Source organism: Sphaerodactylus townsendi, linkage group LG16 (assembly GCF_021028975.2).
Source record: "Sphaerodactylus townsendi isolate TG3544 linkage group LG16, MPM_Stown_v2.3, whole genome shotgun sequence".
Classification (NCBI taxonomy): Eukaryota; Metazoa; Chordata; class Lepidosauria; order Squamata; family Sphaerodactylidae; genus Sphaerodactylus; species Sphaerodactylus townsendi.
This window is the reverse complement of record NC_059440.1, coordinates 11,102,951-11,123,839: the sequence shown is the minus strand read 5'-3', so window position 1 is coordinate 11,123,839 and position 20,889 is coordinate 11,102,951. Positions and strand designations below refer to the sequence as shown.

The following is a 20,889-nucleotide window of genomic DNA, read 5'->3' as shown; positions in this document are numbered from 1 at the left end:
CCGCGCGGGAAGAGAAGGAGGCTGCCGGGCAGGCCAAGCGCGGTGGCGCTCCGAAGGCGCCCGGCGGTCCCTGACGGCTGCGAGCCGGTGCCACTCACCTCTGCGCGCGGAGGCTGTCCCTCTTCCCCTGCAGGGTCCCCGCGGACCGTCTTCCCCAAGGCTGGCGGGCTCTGGGCTGCGCGCTGAGCGTCCAGCCTGCCGTGGCCTCCCTCCCCCGACGGCTCCCTCCCCCCGGCGGCCTCTTCCCTCCTACCTGGGGCTGTTCCTTGGAGAGCTCCGTCGGGCCGGGCCGGCTCCTCCTCCTGGGCCCCCTCCCCCCGACCCGGCGCTCGCTGCTGCTGCTGCCGCTGCCTGGGAGGCGGAGGAAGCGGCGGCGGCTCCTTCAGCACGCCCGAGTTCAGGCCGGGGTCAGAGGGAGTTCGCGGCCCGGCCTTTACCTTGCTCTGCAGCCGCCGCGCTCCCGGCACAGGGGCCCAAGGCACCGACGCCGCCACCGCCACCGCCGGCCTCCAGGCGCCGGCCGGGACGCAGCAGCAGCAGCCGCCGGGCGAGCCATGCGCGGCCACCCGGAGCTCGCCTGCGTGGCGCACTCGACGGGGCTCCCAGGTAAGCCCTCCGGCGGGGCTGGCTCTCCTCGCCCGCCCCCCTGGCGGAACCCCCTCCCCGTCCCGTTCGCAGGCAGGCAGGCAGGCAGGGCGCAGGGCCCCGGGACAGCGGCCGAAGCCGAAGCGGGTGGGGGAAATCCGGCGCGAACGGAGCTCCTTCGAGGGAAACCGGGGCTCGCTGCGCTCGGAGGACTCCCGGCTTGGCGGGGCGTCCCGTCGCTTCTGCTCATCCGCCCGCGGGTTGCAGGGACGGGCCGGCCAGCCCCACCGCAGTGGCTCGGGGTCCGGACGGGCCTGGCCGGGGCTTGGTGGCTCAGCCGCTGTCGCTAACTGTGTCGGGGTTCCTGGAGGGCATCTGCTCTCGCCGACCCACCGAGGTGGGGCAGCCCCAGAAAGGCAGCCGGGGACCCGCTCGGCGCGGTCTCTGCCCCGGCAAGAAAGGGAAGGGAAGAAGTCCTCCCAGTGTGGTTCGGCTTTGCTCAAGTCGCTGCGGGACGTTTCCGCAGAAGGCCTTTCCCGGGCAAGTTTTCTCCACGGTTCCCAGAGGGGTCCGCTTCCCACCCTCCGTCGCACTCTTTCCCCCGGCTCTGCAGGCCCTGTCACCAGGGAAGCTGGCCCTGTCGCCCGAAGGCAGCCGGGGTGGGGTCCTGGCCCGTCCGCCCCCAACTCCCGGGGCTGCTGTCCGTGGTCAGGCGGCTGGCGGAACTGACCCGCGCCCCCCGGACGTGCCTTGAAATGTCCCGTCCCCCCCCCCCGGGTAACGGGCCCTGCCCCACCCCCCGGCCTCTAGGGAAGGATCCCCAAACTTTGAAAACTTCACGGCTGGCGGAAGAGAGGCACCGGCAGCGGGAAGGACGCTGCTGATAAGTCCCGAGGCTGACAGAGCAAGGCAGAGAATTAGGGGCGGGGGGAGGTATGCCCTAAAGCCTGGCATCGGCGTTCGCGATCCTGGCCGGGGTCCCTCGAGGAAGGGTAGCCAGCGGTCCGCGGTTCCCAGGCCCGGAGGGGAGGGCGACGGCCCCTTGGGCACCCCGAAGGCAGGAGCGGCGGGCGGCGGCCCCGGAGGGGTGGGGAGAGGGGCTTCCCGGGCGCTGCCCCCCTTCCAGGTGTGCCTGCTTAGCCCGGCCCCCACCTCTCCGCCGGGAGGGGGCGTGTGATGCGCTCGGCGGCGATACCGGGGGGCCGGGCCCCCTCCTCCGCCTTCCTTCGCCCGCCTGCGAGGGAAAGCCCCTCTATAATAAGGGCCGGCCGGCGGGAGGCAGGCGGCCAGAGCGCGATGAGAGGCGGCCCGGCCTCGCCCAGCCTGCCGGCAGGGACCCACCGGGGGCGGCGGCGGCGGCGCGGCTCCTCTGACGGCGGCGGCGGCCTCTCTGCTTTGTGTGCCCCCCTTGCAGGCGGCGGCGGCGGCGGCGGAGGCGACGGAGGCGACGGCGGGGCCGCAGCGATGCTGGACGCGTCCGAGTCGGCGGGCCACTCCCGGCAGCTGCTGCTGCAGCTCAACGTGCAGCGGGCCAAGGGCTTCCTGTGCGACGTGATCCTGGTGGTGCAGAACGCGCTCTTCCGGGCGCACAAGAACGTGCTGGCGGCCAGCAGCGCCTACCTGAAGGCCCTCGTGGTGCACGACAACCTCATCAACCTGGACCAGGAGATGGTCAGCCCGGCCGTCTTCCGCGCCGTCCTGGACTTCATCTACACCGGCTGCCTGGGCGACGTCGAGGGCGAGCCGCCGGCCGCGCAGCCCAGCCTGGGCGCCGTCCTGGCCGCCGCCAGCTACCTGCAGATCCCGGACCTGGTGGCCCTCTGCAAGAGGAAGCTGAAGCGCTCGGGGAAGTACTGCCACTTCCGCGCCGGCGGCGGCTACTCGCACCTGGGCAAGGCGCCGCGGGGGCTGCGCGCCGCCACGCCGGTCATCCAGAGCTGCTACTCGGCGCCGCCGCCGCGGCCCGTGGAGCCGGGCAACCCGCTCAGCACCCACTGCGGGGAGCTCTACGCCGCCGCCTCCTCGCAGGGCGCGCCCCTCCACCCGCACGCCCTGTGCCCCCCGGAGCGCCTCTGCTCGCCCCTCTGCGGCCTGGACCTCTCCAAGAAGAGCCCCAACGGCCCCCCGCTGCCGCTGCCGCTGCCCGCGCCCTCGTCGGAGAGCCGCGAGAACTCGCTGCCCCCCGGGCCCAACAGCCCGGCCGTCAGCGGCGCCCTGCTGCCCGGGCACCCGCCTTTCGGGGAGGCCGCCTCCTACCGCGGCAGCCCCGGACAGGAGCCGTCGGGGCGCGCGGAGGTGGCCCCCGAGTTCCTGTACCGCTGGATGAAGCACGAGCCCATGGTGGGGGGCTACGTGGAGGACGAGGACGACGACGAGGAGGAAGGCGACTGCCGCGGCCGGCGGGACAAGGGCGGCGGGGCCGAGGCGGAGCTGGACCACAAGGCCGAGTCGCCCCCGCCGCGCCGCTACGCCGGCCTGGACGGCGCCGAGCCCGACGGGGAAGCCGAGGACCTGGAGAACGACAAGAGCACCAGCGAGGAGACGGGCTGCAGCAGCGGCGGCCCCTCCCCGGCGGCCGGCAGCTTGGAGCGCTACCTGGGCTACGAGCCGGAGAGCTTCGGCGGCGACAACCTGTACGTGTGCATCCCCTGCGGGAAGGGCTTCCCGTCGTCGGAGCAGCTGAACGCGCACGTGGAGGCGCACAACGAGGAGGACGAGTTGTACCGCAAGGAGGCGGCCGAGGCGGCGGCGGCGGCCGGGCAGGGCCCGCCGTTCCTGGACAAGCCCCTGAGCGCGCCGCTGCTGTCGGGGGCCCCCGGGGGCTGCGACCTGCTGCGCCCCTACCGCTGCTCGTCGTGCGACAAGGCCTACAAGGACCCGGCCACGCTGCGGCAGCACGAGAAGACGCACTGGCTGACGCGGCCCTACCCGTGCTCCATCTGCGGCAAGAAGTTCACGCAGCGCGGCACCATGACCCGCCACATGCGCAGCCACCTGGGCCTGAAGCCCTTCGCCTGCGACGCCTGCGGCATGCGCTTCACCCGCCAGTACCGCCTCACCGAGCACATGCGCATCCACTCCGGCGAGAAGCCCTACGAGTGCCAGGTGTGCGGCGGCAAGTTCGCCCAGCAGCGCAACCTGCTCAGCCACATGAAGATGCACGCGGCGGCGGCGGCGGCGGCGGCGGCGGCCTCGACGGGCCCCGACGGCAAGCTCAAGCTCGACTTCCCCGACGGCGTCCTGGCCATGGCGCGCCTGGCCCAGCAGCAGCAGCAGCACCCGGACAAGGACCTGCTCTCCGCGCACTTCCTGGCCGCCGACCCCAAGCTCGCCATGGAGAGCCTCTACCTCGGGCTCAGCCCCGACAAGGCGGCCGAGGTGTTGGCTCAAGGGGCGGCCGCCGCCGCTGCAGCTGCCGCCGCCGCCGCCCACTTGCACAACGACCACCACGCCCGGACCATAGACCGCTTCTCGCCCCCCTGACCCCACAGCCTGCCTGCCTGGCCGGAGACTCATGGCTGTGGCTACCGCGCTGGTCAGCCGGAGGGACCACCGCCCGTCGGACACCCCCCCCCCCGCCCCGTCTTTTCGGGCCCTCTGCGCCCCCGGCCCCAAGCACAGGGAAGCGGGCATTTGACCCTACCTCACGGGCGCCCCCCAGCGGAAACGCCTCCTCCTGCATTTTCAGGGGGTCGAGCCAAAGGAGGGCGATGCGGGACCCCTGACTGTAGCCCGGAGGGGGTTCTTTCTGCCAGCTCGAAGAATTGCCGGAGGGATCATTTGGGGCGGGGGGTGGGGGGGTGGGGTGGGGGCTGTTGTTGTGAACTTTCCCAGCCTCGCCTGTCCAAAATCCGAGCACCAGGAAGAGACCTCGCCTAGTTTACTGTGGACAGGAAAGTGGGTTTTGTGTGTGTGTGTTTGTGTGTGTGTGTGAATGATTTCCTCTACCAGCCCAGAGACTATCCCCCTCTTGCTCTGCCTGATGGACTCTGCTCCTCCAAGAGGCAGAGAAAAACTTCCCCATATTATGGAGGGGGCACATTCTATTTCCACTCCCCCCTTGGGGGAACCCCGCCTCTGGCTCAGGTAAGGAGCCTTCAGACATTATAGGGGAGCAGTGTGCTCCCCGCCCTCACGCCCATTTGCAAGCAGACAACCCAGGGCTCTTGATCTCCTCCAGAATCTGTTTGAGGGTCCTCTCCTGGTAGACGTTTTGGAGCAGGAATGCCCTGGTCCCGCCACCGACTCTATGGCAACTTTTCAGGGCGGGCTCCTGGACTCACAGTTCTTGGGGTGTCCTTGAAGGGAAAAATGCTGGCCACTTAGGCTCAGCGGCCCTCAGCCTACCTGCCTGAGGGCGCGCCTGGTGGGTGGGTGAGGGGTCGGACCAGATGGCTCGGGCAGCTTCTGTGACAGCAGCCCTCAGCTCCAGAACCCCCTTGTAATGTGACAGATGCCTGTGTGCACATAGGGGAGATTTCCCTACAGAAGTCTCCTGCAGCATCACTTAAGCGCTGCCCACACCAGCACCTCTAACCACTTCTGAAGCCAAAGGTTCTTTGGGGTGGGGGGGGGGAGGTCCCTTTTCTTTCACCCCCAAGAGGACAACCCCCTCTCCCCAGCTCTACCGAGGCCCAGAGGGGCTAGCCCAGGGGTGTCTAATGCTGGCGCTTCAGGTATTCATGGACTAAAATTCCCACCAGCCCCAGCTGAACTACAATTCCCACCAGCCCCTGCTGAGGGGCCATGTCAGCAGGGGCTGATGGGAATTGTAGTCCATGAGCAGCTGAAGCACCAGCGTTGGACACCTCTGGGCTAGCCTCTTCACCTCCCTCAAGGGGCAGGAAGGACCCTCTGCTTTAAGCAAAGGAAAAACCGACTCCTGCCACGTGCAATTTCTTGGGACTAGCAGGGAGGGATGCCATTGGCCCGGCACTTGATCGCCCGCACTTATCAGGAGGGTATCTGTGAATGCTGCCCCCCCTTCTTTCTAGCCCCCCCACCATATTTGTAACCAAAAGCCAGACAATGTGAAGCTTCTCTTAACTTTTTGTACACGAGGCAGAAAGCCCTCCCCACCTGAATATGGGTCTGTGCCTTCGCCTGAGCCGGCCGCCCCTCTCCCGAGCCAAACCAAAGTAGCCAGAAGGGGCAAACCCACTGCTGTGCCTCAGGTAGCTTTTTGTACATGGGAGATCCTTCCCTCTCTTTTATACCAGAAGCAAACAGAACAACTGCCAGCAATAAAAAAAAACCTCTTTAATGCCACGAGGCTTCCCTTGCTTGTGTGGGGCTGGGAGAGTCAAGGCTGGAGGTGGGATAGACTCACCAGGAGAGAGTCCAAGGGTATGGGAAAGCCAACAGGGAGGCCTGGCATTGGGGGGGGGGGAGGGATCGAATTTAAACCCCCAAGCAAGCCAGCATGGCCTGCGGGGGGTGGGGTGGGGGGTCAAATGAGACACACTGCCCTGTTCTATTTAGGAAAACAACACGACGCACTTGGGGAAGAACGTGCTGACCAAGCCGAGCAATTTCACCATGATGCTTGAAACCCGCCGCTCTCCTCCCTTGAGAGTGCAAACATTCCCATAAAACTATGACTGGTGGTCGAGCAGAAAAGAAAGTACTCGCTCTGAGCCTGGTGTTGAGACTGATCCCTCAAAATACTGGCCCGACCCCTGGGCTCTCCTTCTTCCAGAACAGCTGCCAGGAGCACTCGGTGGGCATTTAGAGGGCAGCGCTGGGGAAAAGGGCGGGGGGCGAACCCTGTTTTGCAGAAGGGAAGAAGGGAGCTCTGATTCTTGGGAGCTCAGGCCCCTCCCAAATCTGGTGGGTCTCTCAGGTGCTACTTGACTTGAACCTGGCTGCTCTGAAAGGGTGCATGGGTGCTTCGGTGGCTGGTGCCACGGGAACAGGCCCCATTTGCTGCTGAGGCAGAGAGATCGAGGAATGCCTGACTCACTCTCTTTCAGAGAAAAGGGAACAGTGTGGCCGGCCTCTGCTGCCCCCTGACCTGTCAGAGGCTTCTGATATTAGCCTGGCCCTCTTTTCAGTCTCTACTGGTATTTTCTCAGCAGAAAGAGGAAACAGAAGGAAGCAGCAGCTCCCCATTTACACTTTATTGGGTTCCAACGAGTCCTAAAGAGGGGCACAGTAAGTCAGTAAATCTGCGTATTGTCGAAGGCTTTCATGGCCGGATTCAACTGGTTGGTGTGGGTTTTCCGGGCTGGTAGATCTTGTTCCTAAGGTTTCTCCTGTATCTGTGGATGACATCTTCAGAGGTTTATCACAGAGAGAAGTGTGTTACACACACATCTCTCTGATACACCTCTGAAGATGCCAGCCACAGATGCCAGCCACAGATGCAGGCGAAACGTTAGGAACAAGATCTACCCAACCACGGCCCGGAAGGCACAGATCTACCCAACCACACAGCCCGGAAAACCCACAACAATCAGTAAACCTGATTCCACTAAACCAGATCAAGGTTGGTGTTGAGAAGTGCAAACTTTGGGCATCTGCAGAATTCTTCAGCCTTCTGCCTGCCGAAGAGCCCCGTGAGAGTCAAAATCTTGCACAGGATGACAGAGTTGGAAGGGACCGCACAGGCCATCTAGTTCAACCCCCTGCTCCATGCAGGATCAGCCTAAAGCCTTCCCAAGAATTGTTTTTATTGTGTTCTGAAACAGATTTTTTTTTTAAAAGATGAAGGTCCTTGGGGCCTGGTTTGACCACAGCCAAGTATAACTCCCTCTATCCCAGCAGCCTCTGGGATTCTCTCCCCTTCTTCCCCTGTCCATAAACCCAGGCAGGACACAGGAGGTATTCCCTACTAAAAATTTATTATGAAAAAACAACGTAACACAAATCAGTTAAAGCCCTCCATCAAACCCAGGCAGACAACAGCAAAACTAGAGGGAGCTTCCTTGCGAGAAACTGCTACGTTCAGCCCTTCTTCCTCCACTTGGATGGATCCTCTCCTTTGTCAACGATGCTGAGCGCAGCGCCCCCCCCCCCCTTCCCTTGCAGAAGAGACTGTTCCCTCTCTGGACCATCTGGGAACAAGCTAAGGGGCACCTCTCCACCAAACTCCCATCAGAAGCAAAGCGACTGTGTCCAAGGCGTTTCCCAAAACACACCAAGTCTCCATGCCTGGTTTCTGCTCCCTGATTCAGAGCTGCCAGGGCTGTGGGGCAGGGCAACGACATGGCTGTCTTGACCCCTTGTCTGGACACTTCCTGGCAGATGGGACTCCTCCCCGCTGGGGGCATAACTGGCCTTAATGTTTCCCATCACGACAAAGCCCCCCCTCCCCCCCCCCGGCAGAGCACCCCCCCACTGCAGTTCTCCAAGGAGGCTTTAGAGGGGTGTCTACGAGAAGTCAAAAGTTCCCCCTTGTGGCATGATAACCTTCTTCACAAAAGGACTCCCACGCTACCTGCCTGCTTCAAACCTTTAGTTCTCCCCAAAACCACACCAGTGAGGGGGATTAGGTTACACGGGATGGGGTGGGGGATGACAGCCCTAAAGGACCCCTCTAGGGGAGCTGCAGGAGGGAGCGGGTCTCAGAAACCCTGAGGCAACTGAACAACAGATGTAGTGGGCTGGGGAACGGGGGGGTGGGGGGGCTGAGGGGCCAGGCTGGGCCCAGCAAGCTTGGCACAGATAACCCCGAAGGTGTCGAAAAGCGGGCTGGCGCTGACGTGGCGTCCAGGCGCAGCTCTTAGGAGGGAAGGGGGATCGGGCCCCGCAGAAACAGTTCACAACTTCCACGCTCTGTGGCCTCACTTTGGCCTTCCATACGGAGGAGCTGAGGGTATCTCCCCTGACCCCGGCTTCTCTGGGGGCACTTTCCTCCCCACCCAAAAGCCCAGCAATGCTAAGTGTTCTAGCCCCCAACCTTCCCAGCATGCTTATCTCTCTCTCTCTCTCCTCCTCCTCCTCCTCCTCCTCCTCCTCCTCCTCCTGCACCCACAGCACTGCCATTCCGGTGGGATTGGAGAGGCTGCATTTATTGTTCTGGTACGGCTGCTGCTGTAGCGGCGGTTCGGCTCAACGCCACCCGCCTAAAGGCCGCCCTTCCTGGAGGCAAAGAGTTGTGTGGCTTCCGGGATTGGCCTCGGCCTGCTCAGCCCTCTTGCGCCCACCTCAGGAACGTGGGAATGTCTCTCACAGGCACGTTGCGGGTCAACGCCTTCACACGCAGGTTCCGGTCATCTGTCAGCAGCACCACCTCCCGAAGCAGCCGGATTGGGTCATCTGTAAGAGTGCGTGGTTAGGGAGGGGAGGGTTAACGGAGCAAGCCTGTGCCAGACCCGACGAGCCTCAGAGAGCACGCATGGCCTGTGGCCTGAATCCCTTCGGAAGGGACTTAACAATAACCATCCCCGTCTCAGGCCAGGCAACGAGGCAGATTGTTACAAAACAGAGGCTGTCAGAGTGTCAGGCCCCATCCGCCATAATCCCCTGATCGTCGGATTCTGCCCCAGCGAGGAGTAAACACTCAGAAACGGCTTCTCTGTCAAGCTGACAAGTTAAGCTGCCGAGAATTCGGCCCAAGAAACGCATGGCGGGGCCCTGGGCAGCAGCCGCTGCCCTCCCGCCTCGCAAACCGCTCCGGCACGGCCAAGAGAGCCGATCAGTTGGCAGAAGGAAGCAGAGAGAGCGAGGGCGCAGCGCGGGGAGGAGCCGGAACTCTCCGCCGCCAAGCCGACCCACTCCCCAGATGTCAGTAGGGTGAGGCTAGTCCAAGTCACCCCACAGGAGTCAATCGGCTGTGGGGCGGGGGGGGGGGGGGGAGGGGGAATGGGGAGAAGCCCTTGCCAATATCCTTTGCCTCACTTTGAGCAGAGGCTCCCCTGCCCCTCGCCATCAGCTCTGCATCTCCTGGGCCGAACCCCGAGAGCCCACTCAGACCCCCTGCAAGCCCCCCCGCCCACACACACCTTTGCTTGCTGGCATGAAGTCCTTGGCTTTATCGTTGCAGTAGTGGAGGCAACAGGAAAGAATCAAGTCATCGTTGTTGCCCTGCAGGAAGGCAAAAAACAAAACGCCACCCTTAGGCTGGGGGGGAAGGGTGCTTAGGGGGGGGGAAACGCCCAGAACTGGCCCGTTCATTATCTATCTTCAGGCCGGTTAAATGATCACATTTTGAAACAAACATCCATATTGCCAAAACCTCAAAATCGGGGCCTTTCCGAGAGAATCGCAACGTAATCAGCTGCAGCTGCTAGTGGGGAAAGTGCCTCCCGCAGCCGACAGCCTCTCTGTTCCACAAGAGGCCCGTCACTGTCAGACCCGTGGGTTAGGAGGGGCCTTTTGGTCAGCCCCGAAAAGCTGTGGTCAAGAAAGCTTGCGACTGTAGCTGGAGGTAGAAGAACAGCAGGATCTGGTCACTGAGCAGGCCCAGGAAATGGAGAAGCCGCTGTGGGCCGGGCTGCCTCTCTCTGCTCACAGGAGCTTTGGAACTGCTTTTCTGGATCAGTTCCCAATAAGAACATAAGAACATAAGAACAAGCCAGCTGGATCAGACCAGAGTCCATCTAGTCCAGCTCTCTGCTACTCGCAGTGGCCCACCAGGTGCCTTTGGGAGCTCACATGCAGGATGTGACAGCAATGGCCTTCTGCGGCTGTTGCTCCCAAGCACCTGGACTGTTAAGGCATTTGCAATCTCAGATCAAAGAGGATCAAGATTGGTAGCCATAAATCGACTTCTCCTCCATAAATCTGTCCAAGCCCCTTTTAAAGCTATCCAGGTTAGTGGCCATCACCACCTCCTGTGGCAGCATATTCCAAACACCAATCACACGCTATGAAGAAGTGTTTCCTTTTATTAGTCCTAACTCTTCCCCCCAGCATTTTCAATGAATGCCCCCTGGTTTTAGTATTGTGAGAAAGAGAGAAAAATTTCTCTCTGTCAACATTTTCTACCCCATGCATAATTTTATAGACTTCAATCATATCCCCCCTCAGCCGCCTCCTCTCCAAACTAAAGAGTCCCAAACGCTGCAGCCTCTCTTCATAAGGAAGGTGCTCCAGTCCCTCAATCATCCTCGTTGCCCTTCTCTGCACTTTTTCTATCTCTTCAATATCCTTTTTGAGATGTGGCGACCAGTGGCCCATCTATGGCAGCATCATGTTCCTGCCACTGGCTGGCCAACTGTTCCTGGGAACTGGCTGTTGCGAGTTTTCTGGCCTGTTTGGCCGTAGTCTGGTAGTTTTGGCTCCTAATATTTCTCGGCAGCATCTATGCTTGGCATCTTCAGAGGCATGTCACAGTAAGACGCGTTTCTCCCTGTGGCACAGAAACACATCTGACCACGACAAGCTTCTGAAGGTGCCAGTCACAGATGCGGGTGAGACATCGGGAATAAAAACGACCAGACCACAGCCACACAGCCCGAAAAACCCACAACACCCAGTTGATTCCGGCTACGAAAGCCTTCAACAATACATTATTCCTGGGAAGCCCACACAGCGGGGTACGGAGGCGACACCCAGTCCCTGTGGTCATTGTCAGTGTCTGGATTTAGAAGCAGACTCAACTGCTACCACTGTCCTGACCTCTCCTGGTTGTGGTCATCTAGGGGTCAGCAGCTTCCAAGCTAGCTAACGCCTTTCCCAAGGGGCCACCAAAACGCTACAAAACAGCATGCAAGCTTTTGAGTTCTCCAGAACTCTGCGCCACGCTGGGTATATCAGTCAAAAAGCAGGGAGGGAGTGACTCAGGCCACAGTCTTGGCTTATGGTCTGCAATTTCTTCTTTCCTTCCCTTTAAACATTCAGCCTGATGCAGAGTTCCAGGGAACTTGCAGGCCGTCACGGGTCATTTTGGTTACTCCTACGAAAAGGAATTCTCTGCCTTTTGTGTCCGCATTCTGCTCCCCAGCTGCCCTTCCCTTGGTGCCTGTCTCATCTGGTCTTGGCTTCCCAAGCAAAGGTGGGGTAGAGGCAGTGGCGTATCTGTCAGAGGGACATGGTGTCAACTGACCCCAGGTTCCATCCATTAGATCACGGAGGGGTGCCCGGCAGGCCTGCGGCAGCCTCCCAACCTGCCAGGCGCCCCTCAGCTTGGCCTCACCAGGCCCAGCCCTGCCCAGGACTGCCACTGCCCTCCTCTGCCGGCAAAGTTAAGTGGGGCGGGGGTGCACCTGGAGCAGCTGTTGCCCCAGGCGCCATTTTCCCCGGGTATGCCCCTGGGTAGGGGTGGAGTGGAGTAGGGGGACTCTGCTAACCTGCTGCCTCGAAATGTCCTCGCTGCGGAAGGAGATCGATTCCAGCTCGTTGCCCCGGCTGGTGAGGGCTCGCATGTAGGTGTCTCGTTGCTCAAAGCGCGCCTCCAGGAACTCGACAGCCTTGCGGGCCCGTTCCTGCAGCAGACGGGCGTAGCCCCCAGTCCGGTTCTCCGACTCGGGGCCCTTGGCCAGCCCATCCAATTCATTTATCACTGATAAGGGAGGAAGAGAAAGAGAGCAGAGATGCAATTGGGGGTTTGGCTGGCAAGTCCAAGGCAGGGTCTAAGACCGTGGTGGCGAACCTTTGGCACTCCAGATGTTATGGACTACAATTCCCATCAGCCCCTTCCAGCATGGCCAATGGGAATTGTAGTCCATAACATCTGGAGTGCCAAAGGTTCACCACCACTGGTCTAAGAGGCCTGAGGCTCCAGGGCATGACCAGCTGTTTCTGACCCCCACACCTTCATTGCCGCTCCCACCCAGAGCAGTAGAGGGGGACTGACAGCATTAGGCTTTGGTTATGGGCACAAACTAATGCTTCTCCCTGCCCCACAAGAAACATCAAAGGGTCTCCAGGGAGTTCGTTCTCACCCGACACAGTTCAGGAGAGAACCGACTCAGAGTGAACCCAGTGAGTGTGCCTGGCAGCACTTGAATGAGTCTGTGCACACGTAGGGGTGGTGTCCAGAGGCCATGGGTCTGCAAGTGCCTCTTTCCGCACACCCAGCCTCATCTCCGAGATGGTTAATCCACGGTACTTTCCAGCTTCCTTGCCAAGCGCTGAGATCAAGTGGGAAGTATGCATTCCTTGGGGACCGGGGAGGTGGGGGGAGTGGGGAGGGAGCCGGGGCAAAGGCCTCTCCTTGGCGCTGCGAAATGCAGCCCCCTCCCCACACGCTCTGGATTGGGTGCCGGCAGTCCTGGATGCCCAGCCATCAGGATTCTGTGGACGCTCTCCCTGCGGTGCGCACCCCCCCTCCACACACCCCACCGCCAAAACACAGCTCCTTACTCTGCAAGCCTGCACAGGGATGGGGTGGGGTGGGGGGGAAATACAGTGCAGGGAACTTCAAACGGGAGAGAGAGGGGCTGCTGCGCCATCCTGAACTCCGTTTCTCAGCGGCTTCCAAGCCAAACAGCCTTCAAAGGCAAAGCTTGTTTGCACTCCTGCCGGAATTGGCTTCTCCACAGCCGGGTCGGGGTCAGGGGGAGCCGGCAAAAGCAGCCCCGGGGAGAGCCTTGGGTGGGCTTTCACCCCCCCCCCCTCAACTGCAGAAACGGGGCAGCAGAGATGCTCCCAAAGCCTTAGTGGGGAGAGGGTGCCTTCCGTTAGCCAGCGACAGCAAAGGATCCAAAACGGGATCTCTCAGCAAGGAAGCCAGAAGCGGAAGCGTTTGCCTGTGGGGGGAGGGATTCGGAGGGAAGGCTGAAGCTTCACCAGGCTCAACGTGGATCAGTTGCTCAAACCCCCCGCCCCTCCTGGAGCTGGGGGGGGGGCTGATTTGTAGCTTGACAAGGGGGTCTGCTGAACCTGCTGTTCAGCGGACAGACGAGATCTGTGCTCCGTGGGATTGCCCCAAAGGTGTCACGCTCTTTACATGTCTGCAACAGCATCACCTGAGCAGGTATCAGGTGTTCCCCAGGCCCCAGCCCTACTGCCAGAGTGAGGTTTTCCTGACCGGCAGCCGCTTCTCAGACTTCCCTGCTTGTAAGTGGGATCTTGCCACCCACTTCCAAACCACAGAGGCTGATCTTCCCGGGTAAGTTGCGCTCAAGGCTGAGGCTTAGTTGAGAGATGATTAGGCCGCCCCCCCCTCCCCAGCCCAGCGCACATACAGGGGGTAATTGGCTGCTGACCTCTTCCTCCGGGCTTGGTGAGAGCAGTGTTCACTCCCAGGCGAGGGAGCGGCATGTCCGTGTGCCCAGCCCTCCCCCCTCGGAACGGACCACCCAGCAGCAGAGGCAGCCGTCGCCTGCTATCTGCCAGGGCCGAGTGTTTACCAATAACAGGAACCAGCTTTGCTGAATTGCCGGACTACAGCTTTATAAGGAGAAAAGTCAGAGGAGAGCCAGCAAAAGGACACGGCCTGGGACGGGCCTCCCTTTGGCCAACGTTCCATCAGGAAAGGAGTTCTGTTGGATCAGGGGGGAAAAAATATCCATCGAGTCCAGCGCCCCGTTTTCAACAGGGGCTGACTGGGGAGCTTTGGAAGCTCACAGAGCAGAGCGGGAGGGCGACAGTCCTTCCAGTCCAGATAGACTGCCTCTGGCCAGGGAGGTTCCGTTCAGACCCTGACAAAGGGACCGTCCTTCACAGGAGAAGAAAGTCTGTTTGCGACTCGACAACAGTGAGTTCTTCAGGACAAGACAAAGGAAGTCATTCTTGACGGGAAACACACGGAGACCTTGGGACTGGGGGAAGCTGTCAGAGCAATCAGCATTCAAATAAGCCTGAGGGCCCAGCTGTAACCACCAGGGCCATTTTTAGGGAGAACCGAGCCCTTTCAAAATGGCTGTAATTGTGCCCGCAAGTGTGGTCAAAGCGGGTAATCTTGTTCCCACCGTGTGCCTTTTGAAATGATGAATCAGGTGTGGCAGAGGGCTGCTTTGACACTTAAAAAGTATGTGTGGGGACGGGGGGGGGGGAGGGGGAGGACAACAAGATCACCTGTAACCTGCTACTGCTGCACCACAAGTCTGATCAAGATCAGACCCACTTAGCAATTGTTAAACGGCAACATTCTCTAAAGTAACACTGATGGTTGTGGGCTGGCCCTAAGACAACTGTCAGGTCTAGTTTGGCTCCTAAGACACATCACCTGGGGATAAAAGCTGTCCCAAGGAATATTAGTGACTGGTTTTTTTTTCCCCTGGGTTCAGAGGCAGTCTATCTGATGATCAAATAACTGCAATGGGGCGCTCCTGGAAGTATCTGGCTGGTTACTGCAGGAGGCAGAACGCTGGGCCGGATTCAACGGGGGGGGGGGGGGGGGCATTCCTGTTCTCTGAGAAGCCTGCAACTTTTCCCCACCCCAAGGGACAGACCCCCCCACTCACCAATCAGGGGCACCACTATGATGAATTGCCGGCAGTCCAAAAGCTTGGTGAGGCTGTCCAGGTGGTCGATGAAGCCGTTGGTGTCCGGCACCAGAAAGACGGGGCGGATCTCCAGTTCCATCTGCCGCACCTGCGCTTGGTCCTTCAGCACAGCCTGCAAAAACCCAGCACACGGAGTGAGCCTACACGCGGATCTGGGTGTTCAATTGCAATGTTTAACCTGGGTGTTAAATCGCAACAGGCCCACTGTCCCCGCAGAGACAAGTCTCCTTGGAAGACCACTCCCTCTCCACATTCTGCTCACTTTTATATTGAAGAGGAGGAGGAGAAGAAGAAGAAGAAGAAGAGTAGTAGTAGTAGTAGTAGTAGTAGTAGTAGTAGTAGTAGTAGTTTGGATTTATATCCCCCCTTTCTCTCCTGCAGGAGACTCAAAGGGGCTTACAATCTCCTTTCCCTTCCCTCCTCACAACAAACACCCTGTGAGGTAGGTGGGGCTGAGAGAGCTCTGAGAAGCTGTGACTAGCCCATGGTCACCCAGCTGGCATGTGTGGGAGTGTACAGGCTAATTTGAATTCCCCAGATAAGCCTCCACACCTCAGGCGGCAGAGCTGGGAATCAAACCCAGTTCCTCCAGATTAGATACACGAGCTCTTAACCTCCTACGCCACTGCTGCACCCAAAGGGGCTGACGATCTCCTTTCCCTTCCCCCACAACAAACACCCTGTGAGGTGGGTGGGGCTGAGAGAGCTCCACAGAACTATGACTAGCCCAAGGTCACCCAGCTGGCATGTGTTTGGAGTGCACAAGCTAATCTGGTTCAGCAGATAAGCCTCCACAGCTCAAGTGGCAGAGCGGGGAATCAAACCCGGTTCTCCAGATTAGAGTGCACCAATAGAATTTATCCCGCTAGCTGTTGACCATTTCGGGACCCCTGGGACCCCTGCTACCCTTCCCCTCCGGCGGCTTCCCAGATCCCAGACATCCTTGAGCTCGAGGCTTGCAAAGTGGGTGCATTTCTTCTCCCCTCCCCACCGGACATCCTCTTGTCTGCTGGATTTCCCCCAAAGAAAACCTCCCCTGCGATCCTAACACGGTAAACGCGCAGCGGCGCCCATCGGCAGCAATGTAGGAGCACGCCACGTTGAAGAATCCGGGCCTGGCACCCCATGTGCTTCCCAGAACCCTCCTGAGCAGCTGATGCCCAGAAGGGGTCTCCCTGAGCTCCTGCCCCAGACTCCCAGGCTCCTGGCTATTGGGAGCGAGGCCTGTGCCGGCTGTCACGTCCCATCCTGCCCCCTAGGCTGGCCAGGGAGAGGACGACCGGATGTGAATGGCTGCGGGGACGGTGCCAAGTCCCCCGCCCCCCCCATTCAAGGAGCTGGAGGGGAACTCGCCTCAGCGGGGTTCAGAGGCCAGAGGGAGGTTTGTTTGTCTTTAGCAGCTGCTGGCCAAGGGGGTATAAGGGAGTGCCGACTTCCAGCCAGGCACAACAGGGGTGGGGGTGGGGGTGGGGGGAAAAGGAGCTTCATGCCAGAAAGGAGGGTATCTGCATCAGAGTGAGACCAGGCTGGGGCTGGGGGGGTTGGAGGAGCAATGCCAGGAAGTGCCTTGGTACGCCATGTCAGAACCTGCTGTCCGCTGCTTGCCAGCAGAAGAATATCCCCCATTTCTTTTCGGAAAGGGCACTGTTAACGAGGGTGGCCTCTGAGCACAAGCAGACTGCCCTTCTCCTAGCCCGTGGGTCTGCAACCTGCAGCTCTCCAGATGTTCATGGCCATGCTGGCAGGGGCTGATTGGATTTGTAGTCCATGAGCAGACCTGAGATTAATGACCAGGACTTCCGAGGAAGCAAGCCTCGGAAAGGAGAACGTGTGCAGCCGCAGCTGGTGGCAGCTGGCGCCTCGGCTCTGCCCGCTCTGTGAGATGGGAGCGGCTTCCTAGAAGTCAAGGCGGGGGGAGGCTCTCGCTTTGAGGACCGACGTGCCCGCTGTCCAGTAACGCTTGTCTGCTCTGGCTGCCACCGACACGGCGGAGCCACACTTTGGGGGGTTGCCCTTCCGTTGCTGGCAGGTGTGCGCACGCTGGTTCATTGTTTCCCAGCGTGGAGGGCGAGCGGGCCAGAGCTATATTTAGCCAGCGGCTCCCACCCTCCTGCAGGAGAGCAGCTGGGCCTGGCAAGGACAGGAGCAGAACTATTCTCGGCAGTCCGGTCGGAACGGGCTCTCCCCGCCTCCATGGGAATCGAAGCTGCTGCTGCTGCACCCAGAAAAGAACAGGGGCCCTTGAGAGGAAGAGCTTGTTATGTTTCAGGTGCGATGTGCTCAGTGGCACAGGAAAAGCTGCTGCCGCTTGCGCAGAGAACTAGGTAGAAGAAGAGGAGGAGTTTGGATTTATATCCCCCCTTTCTCTCCTGCAGGAGACTCAAAGGGGCTTACAATCTCCTTGCCCTTCCCCCCTCACACCCTGTGCAACATCTGAGGGGCAAAGTTAGAGACACATTTCCGAGACACCTTCGCTAGCTCCCTGAGCTGTTTTTCAGTGCCTCCAATCCTGAACCCAGGCCTCAGGATGGCAGAAGGAAAGGGGGGAAAAAAGGCCCTCTGAGCTTAGGGAGAGTTCCTCAAATTTAGGATTTAAGGGGGCAGAGCTTGCAGCACTCCCTCATTATTTGTTACATGCAACAAGCCCACTGCAACAAGATGTGGCTGGGATCTTCAGAGGATGTAGGTGAAACATCAGGAGAAAATGCTACTGGAATACAGCCATACAACCCCAGAAAACCCACCACACCCTAATGCAATCCCTGCTTATGCCTTGGAACTGGGAAGGTGGACCACAACACCCCGGTGATTTCGGCCGTGAGAGCCTTTGACAATACAGGGATTGCATTCCTTCTCTGACAGCGTTACATCTGGAGTCTCTGAACGTTGAACCATGCTTGTCCTCAGGAGACAAGGGGGCACTGAGAAGGGGGGGGGGGGAGGCCAGGGTTCTTTGCATCTCAGAAACGCATCGCTCTGTGCCTGGTCCACTTTCAAGCTCCAGAACCCTGAATGTCACCCCACCTCCTCATTCTCACATGACAGATCCTTCTTGCCGACAGGTCTGGACTGTGGGTGTTCTTTGTTAAAAGGGTGCCCCCCATGAGGCCCCAGCTTTTGGGCCCCATCACTGCCTGAATGGAACTGAGCAGGTTTCATTCTCTCTCTCTCTCTCTCTCTCTCTCTCTCTCTCTCTCTCTCTCTCTCTCACACACACACACACACACACACACACACACACACACACACACACACACACACACCCCTACACACCCACACCCCTACACACACACACCCCTCGCTTGCTAGAATCCAGGCCTTTCCCCCTGGCAGGCAGAAGGCTCACTGCGGCAAGCAACGGTGGGCCCGGAGAGCACAGAGCGGTGGTTCTGGGCCTGAAGCCAACAGCCAGCGGGCACACATGTGCGTACTCTCCCAGTAGGGCCTTCAGCGGCCCTGTTTTACAACCACCTCGGCACAGACTCCAGAGTTCACGCATATGGCTAGACAGATGTGTTTGGCCGGCGTTCAAGGCTGGGAAATTAAGAGTTATGGAAGTGAAGGGCCCTGGGCACTGCAGAGGATGGAGGAAGGGGGGGGGGGAATTTCCCTCGGCTGCTGAGAAACCCTTCTCCGGGCTTCGGGGAGTCAGCCAGCGAGCGGGGTCGAGAGAAAGCCAGGCAGCCAACGCCCGTGGCTGGACTTACTCTGGAAGGGCCAGCACGGAGAAGTTTCAGCTTTGTCTGTATATCTGTGTGTGTGTGTGGTGGTGGGGGGGTGTCAATGGGACTGCTAGGGCTCGGTGAGATATTGTCCAGTTCATTTATGGTAAGGGGGATGGTTTTAGGCAAGGCATGTCCAAAAGAACATGGGTCCTCATGGTGTGAACTGCTGGAGAAGGCTGTCCCTGCTGCCCTTTTCACATAATACCCCGAGGTGCTCTTCCTCGCACCCACCCCAGCCCACCTGGATTTTGTCTTGCCGACGTTGCTGCTCGGCCACCTTCCTGGACAACGCTTGCTTCCTTGCCCGGAGCTCCCTGATGTCCAGCTCCCCACCACTGCCTTCGCCCTCCGAGTCGTCTTCAAAGGCCTCGATCCGCACATCCTCTTCCTTCTTGCAGAACAAGCCGACAAAGAGAAACGGGGGGGTAGGGGGGGGAGGGGGGAAGAACCATTGCAGTGCAAGCCAAGATAGAGAATTCAGGTGCCTGTTGTCTCTTCCTATGATAAATCTTAGGGACTGCAACCCTGGGAAGCCACTGAGCGCTGGGGAGTCCAGCCTCCCTTTCTGTACTACAATCCCCAGAATTCCCTGGGAGCGCAAGCCCAGCTCATCCCATCCTTCCAGAAATGGCTAGGGTGCTGCTACCAGAAGGATTTCCTGCCAATGTGGGAATAGACACAGCAAGAATGTGCGCACGGGGCATGCAGCCAGCCTGAGCGCCCTTGCTCATGCAGACAAGCACCCTGGGTGCACACATGGGTAATTGTACACTTTAAAAGGTTTTGCCAGCACAAGCTAAAAAAAATTGATTCTGCCACAGATGGAACCCACGGAGGATCCTAACCGTGCAGACCCCTACAAAAAGCTCAGCGGGGTCTGCAAGCTGGGGCCAAACGACTCTGCCTTCACCGGCAACATCTCCTGCAAGATCCTGTGCAAGACAAGCACAGCTCTGTGGAGTGGCTGGCAGGGACACCGTACACACACAGGCATGGCCTGCAGAGAACCCCGGGCTAAAGGAACAAGCCAGGGCAGAAAAAACAAGAGGAGAAATTCCTTAATCACATCAGGATGTGAACAGCGAGGGAGGGCGGCGAGGGGGGGGGTGGAGGAGGAGAAGAACCAGCACCAATCCCTCTTCCTGTACGTGTGTTGGAGGCTGCTGTTCGGTGCTGGTCCCCCCCCCCCCCTCCACACACACACACAACCCGCTCCACTGCTATAAACTCGATCCTGAGACTGAACCCTAACCCTCCCACCTCGTCTCTTCCTCTCCACCCCCTTCCTGCTGCGCCGGAGCTGCACATTATTAAAGCGCTGCTCCCCCCGCCGAATAGTATTTGCAAGGCGCATCTGGAACTCATCGCTGTTGCCAGAGAGCCAGAGAGAAAGGCTCTTGGGTGGGACTGGCAGGAAGGGGCACATGAGCACAGCATGCTCAAGAGACACTGCGCAGCCCCCCCCCCGTCCCCCCCCCCGGTTATAAATAGCAGGCCAGGCCAGGCTCACTCACTGGGGGCCTTGCCCCTGCCGCGCATGCCCTTCCCACCCAGTACCTGATCTTGCAGTTGTTTTCCCTCTTGGCTGGCCATTTCCTTTCCCATGGCGTCTGGGACGGGGGCCACTGACACATACTTTCCACCCTTGAATGCCAGCAATGGCTCTTCTTGGCCACAAAGGGCTTCCAGGAAATACTTCAACACTGTGACCCTCTTGCAGTCGGCCGCAATAGTCTACAAAGAGGGGTGGGGGGAGAGGAGAGAGGAGGAAAAACAAAGTCAGAGGGCTGAGGGTGGGTTGGTGGTGGTGGTGGTGGTGGGGCGCTCAGAGGCAGACCTTCCTGAGACCTGATTTTTGAGTCTCACCTTTGCTGTGGCCGGGACAGCTCACATGCCACGGGCGTTTGCAAAGCTGTGGCCGGGGAGAAAAGCTCCCCCCGCAAATAAGCTGTGCTTGTTCAGAACTTGATAGGAGCCCCAGGACCTCTTTCAGGAGCAGCTCTTCTCCTGTTCTTCCCTTTGCAGGACGTGCGGGGAGGATGTCTTGTCAAAGGCTTTCCTAGCCTGATTCAACTGGTTGTGGTGGGTTTTTCCGGGCTGCGTGGCCATGGTCTGGTGGATCTTGTTCCTAACGTTTCACCTGCATCTGTGGCTGGTATCTTCAGAGGGGTATCAGAGAGGGAAGTCTGTTCCACACTGTGTCCAGTAACAGACTTCCCCCTGTGATACACCTCTGAAGATGC

The 20,889-nt window shown here is 59.8% G+C and overlaps 2 protein-coding genes across 5 annotated transcripts in view; one reads left to right on the top strand and one right to left on the bottom strand.

The window, feature by feature from the left end:
* Positions 1-413: 413 nt before the first annotated feature.
* Positions 414-4,202, top strand: HIC1 (HIC ZBTB transcriptional repressor 1). Its single transcript, XM_048519600.1, has 2 exons — positions 414-606; positions 2,000-4,202. Exons 1-2 carry the CDS (start codon positions 555-557, stop codon positions 4,066-4,068), a joined length of 2,121 nt encoding a protein of 706 aa, XP_048375557.1. The 5' UTR covers positions 414-554; the 3' UTR covers positions 4,069-4,202.
* A 3,206-nt stretch (positions 4,203-7,408) lies between these two features.
* SMG6 (SMG6 nonsense mediated mRNA decay factor) overlaps positions 7,409-20,889 on the bottom strand; it is a 111,110-nt gene continuing 97,629 nt past the window's right edge. For 3 of the 4 annotated variants that reach the window (XM_048518879.1, XM_048518881.1, XM_048518882.1), the window contains exons 14-19: positions 20,204-20,380; positions 18,888-19,037; positions 14,880-15,033; positions 11,820-12,031; positions 9,531-9,612; positions 7,409-8,844 (exon numbers count right to left, since the gene is read on the bottom strand). In XM_048518879.1, coding sequence (XP_048374836.1) covers positions 8,714-8,844; positions 9,531-9,612; positions 11,820-12,031; positions 14,880-15,033; positions 18,888-19,037; positions 20,204-20,380 — 906 coding nt within the window. In that variant the 3' untranslated portion in view covers positions 7,409-8,713. The remainder of the gene's footprint in view (positions 8,845-9,530; positions 9,613-11,819; positions 12,032-14,879; positions 15,034-18,887; positions 19,038-20,203; positions 20,381-20,889) is intronic. The other variant, XM_048518880.1, reaches the window with a different exon arrangement.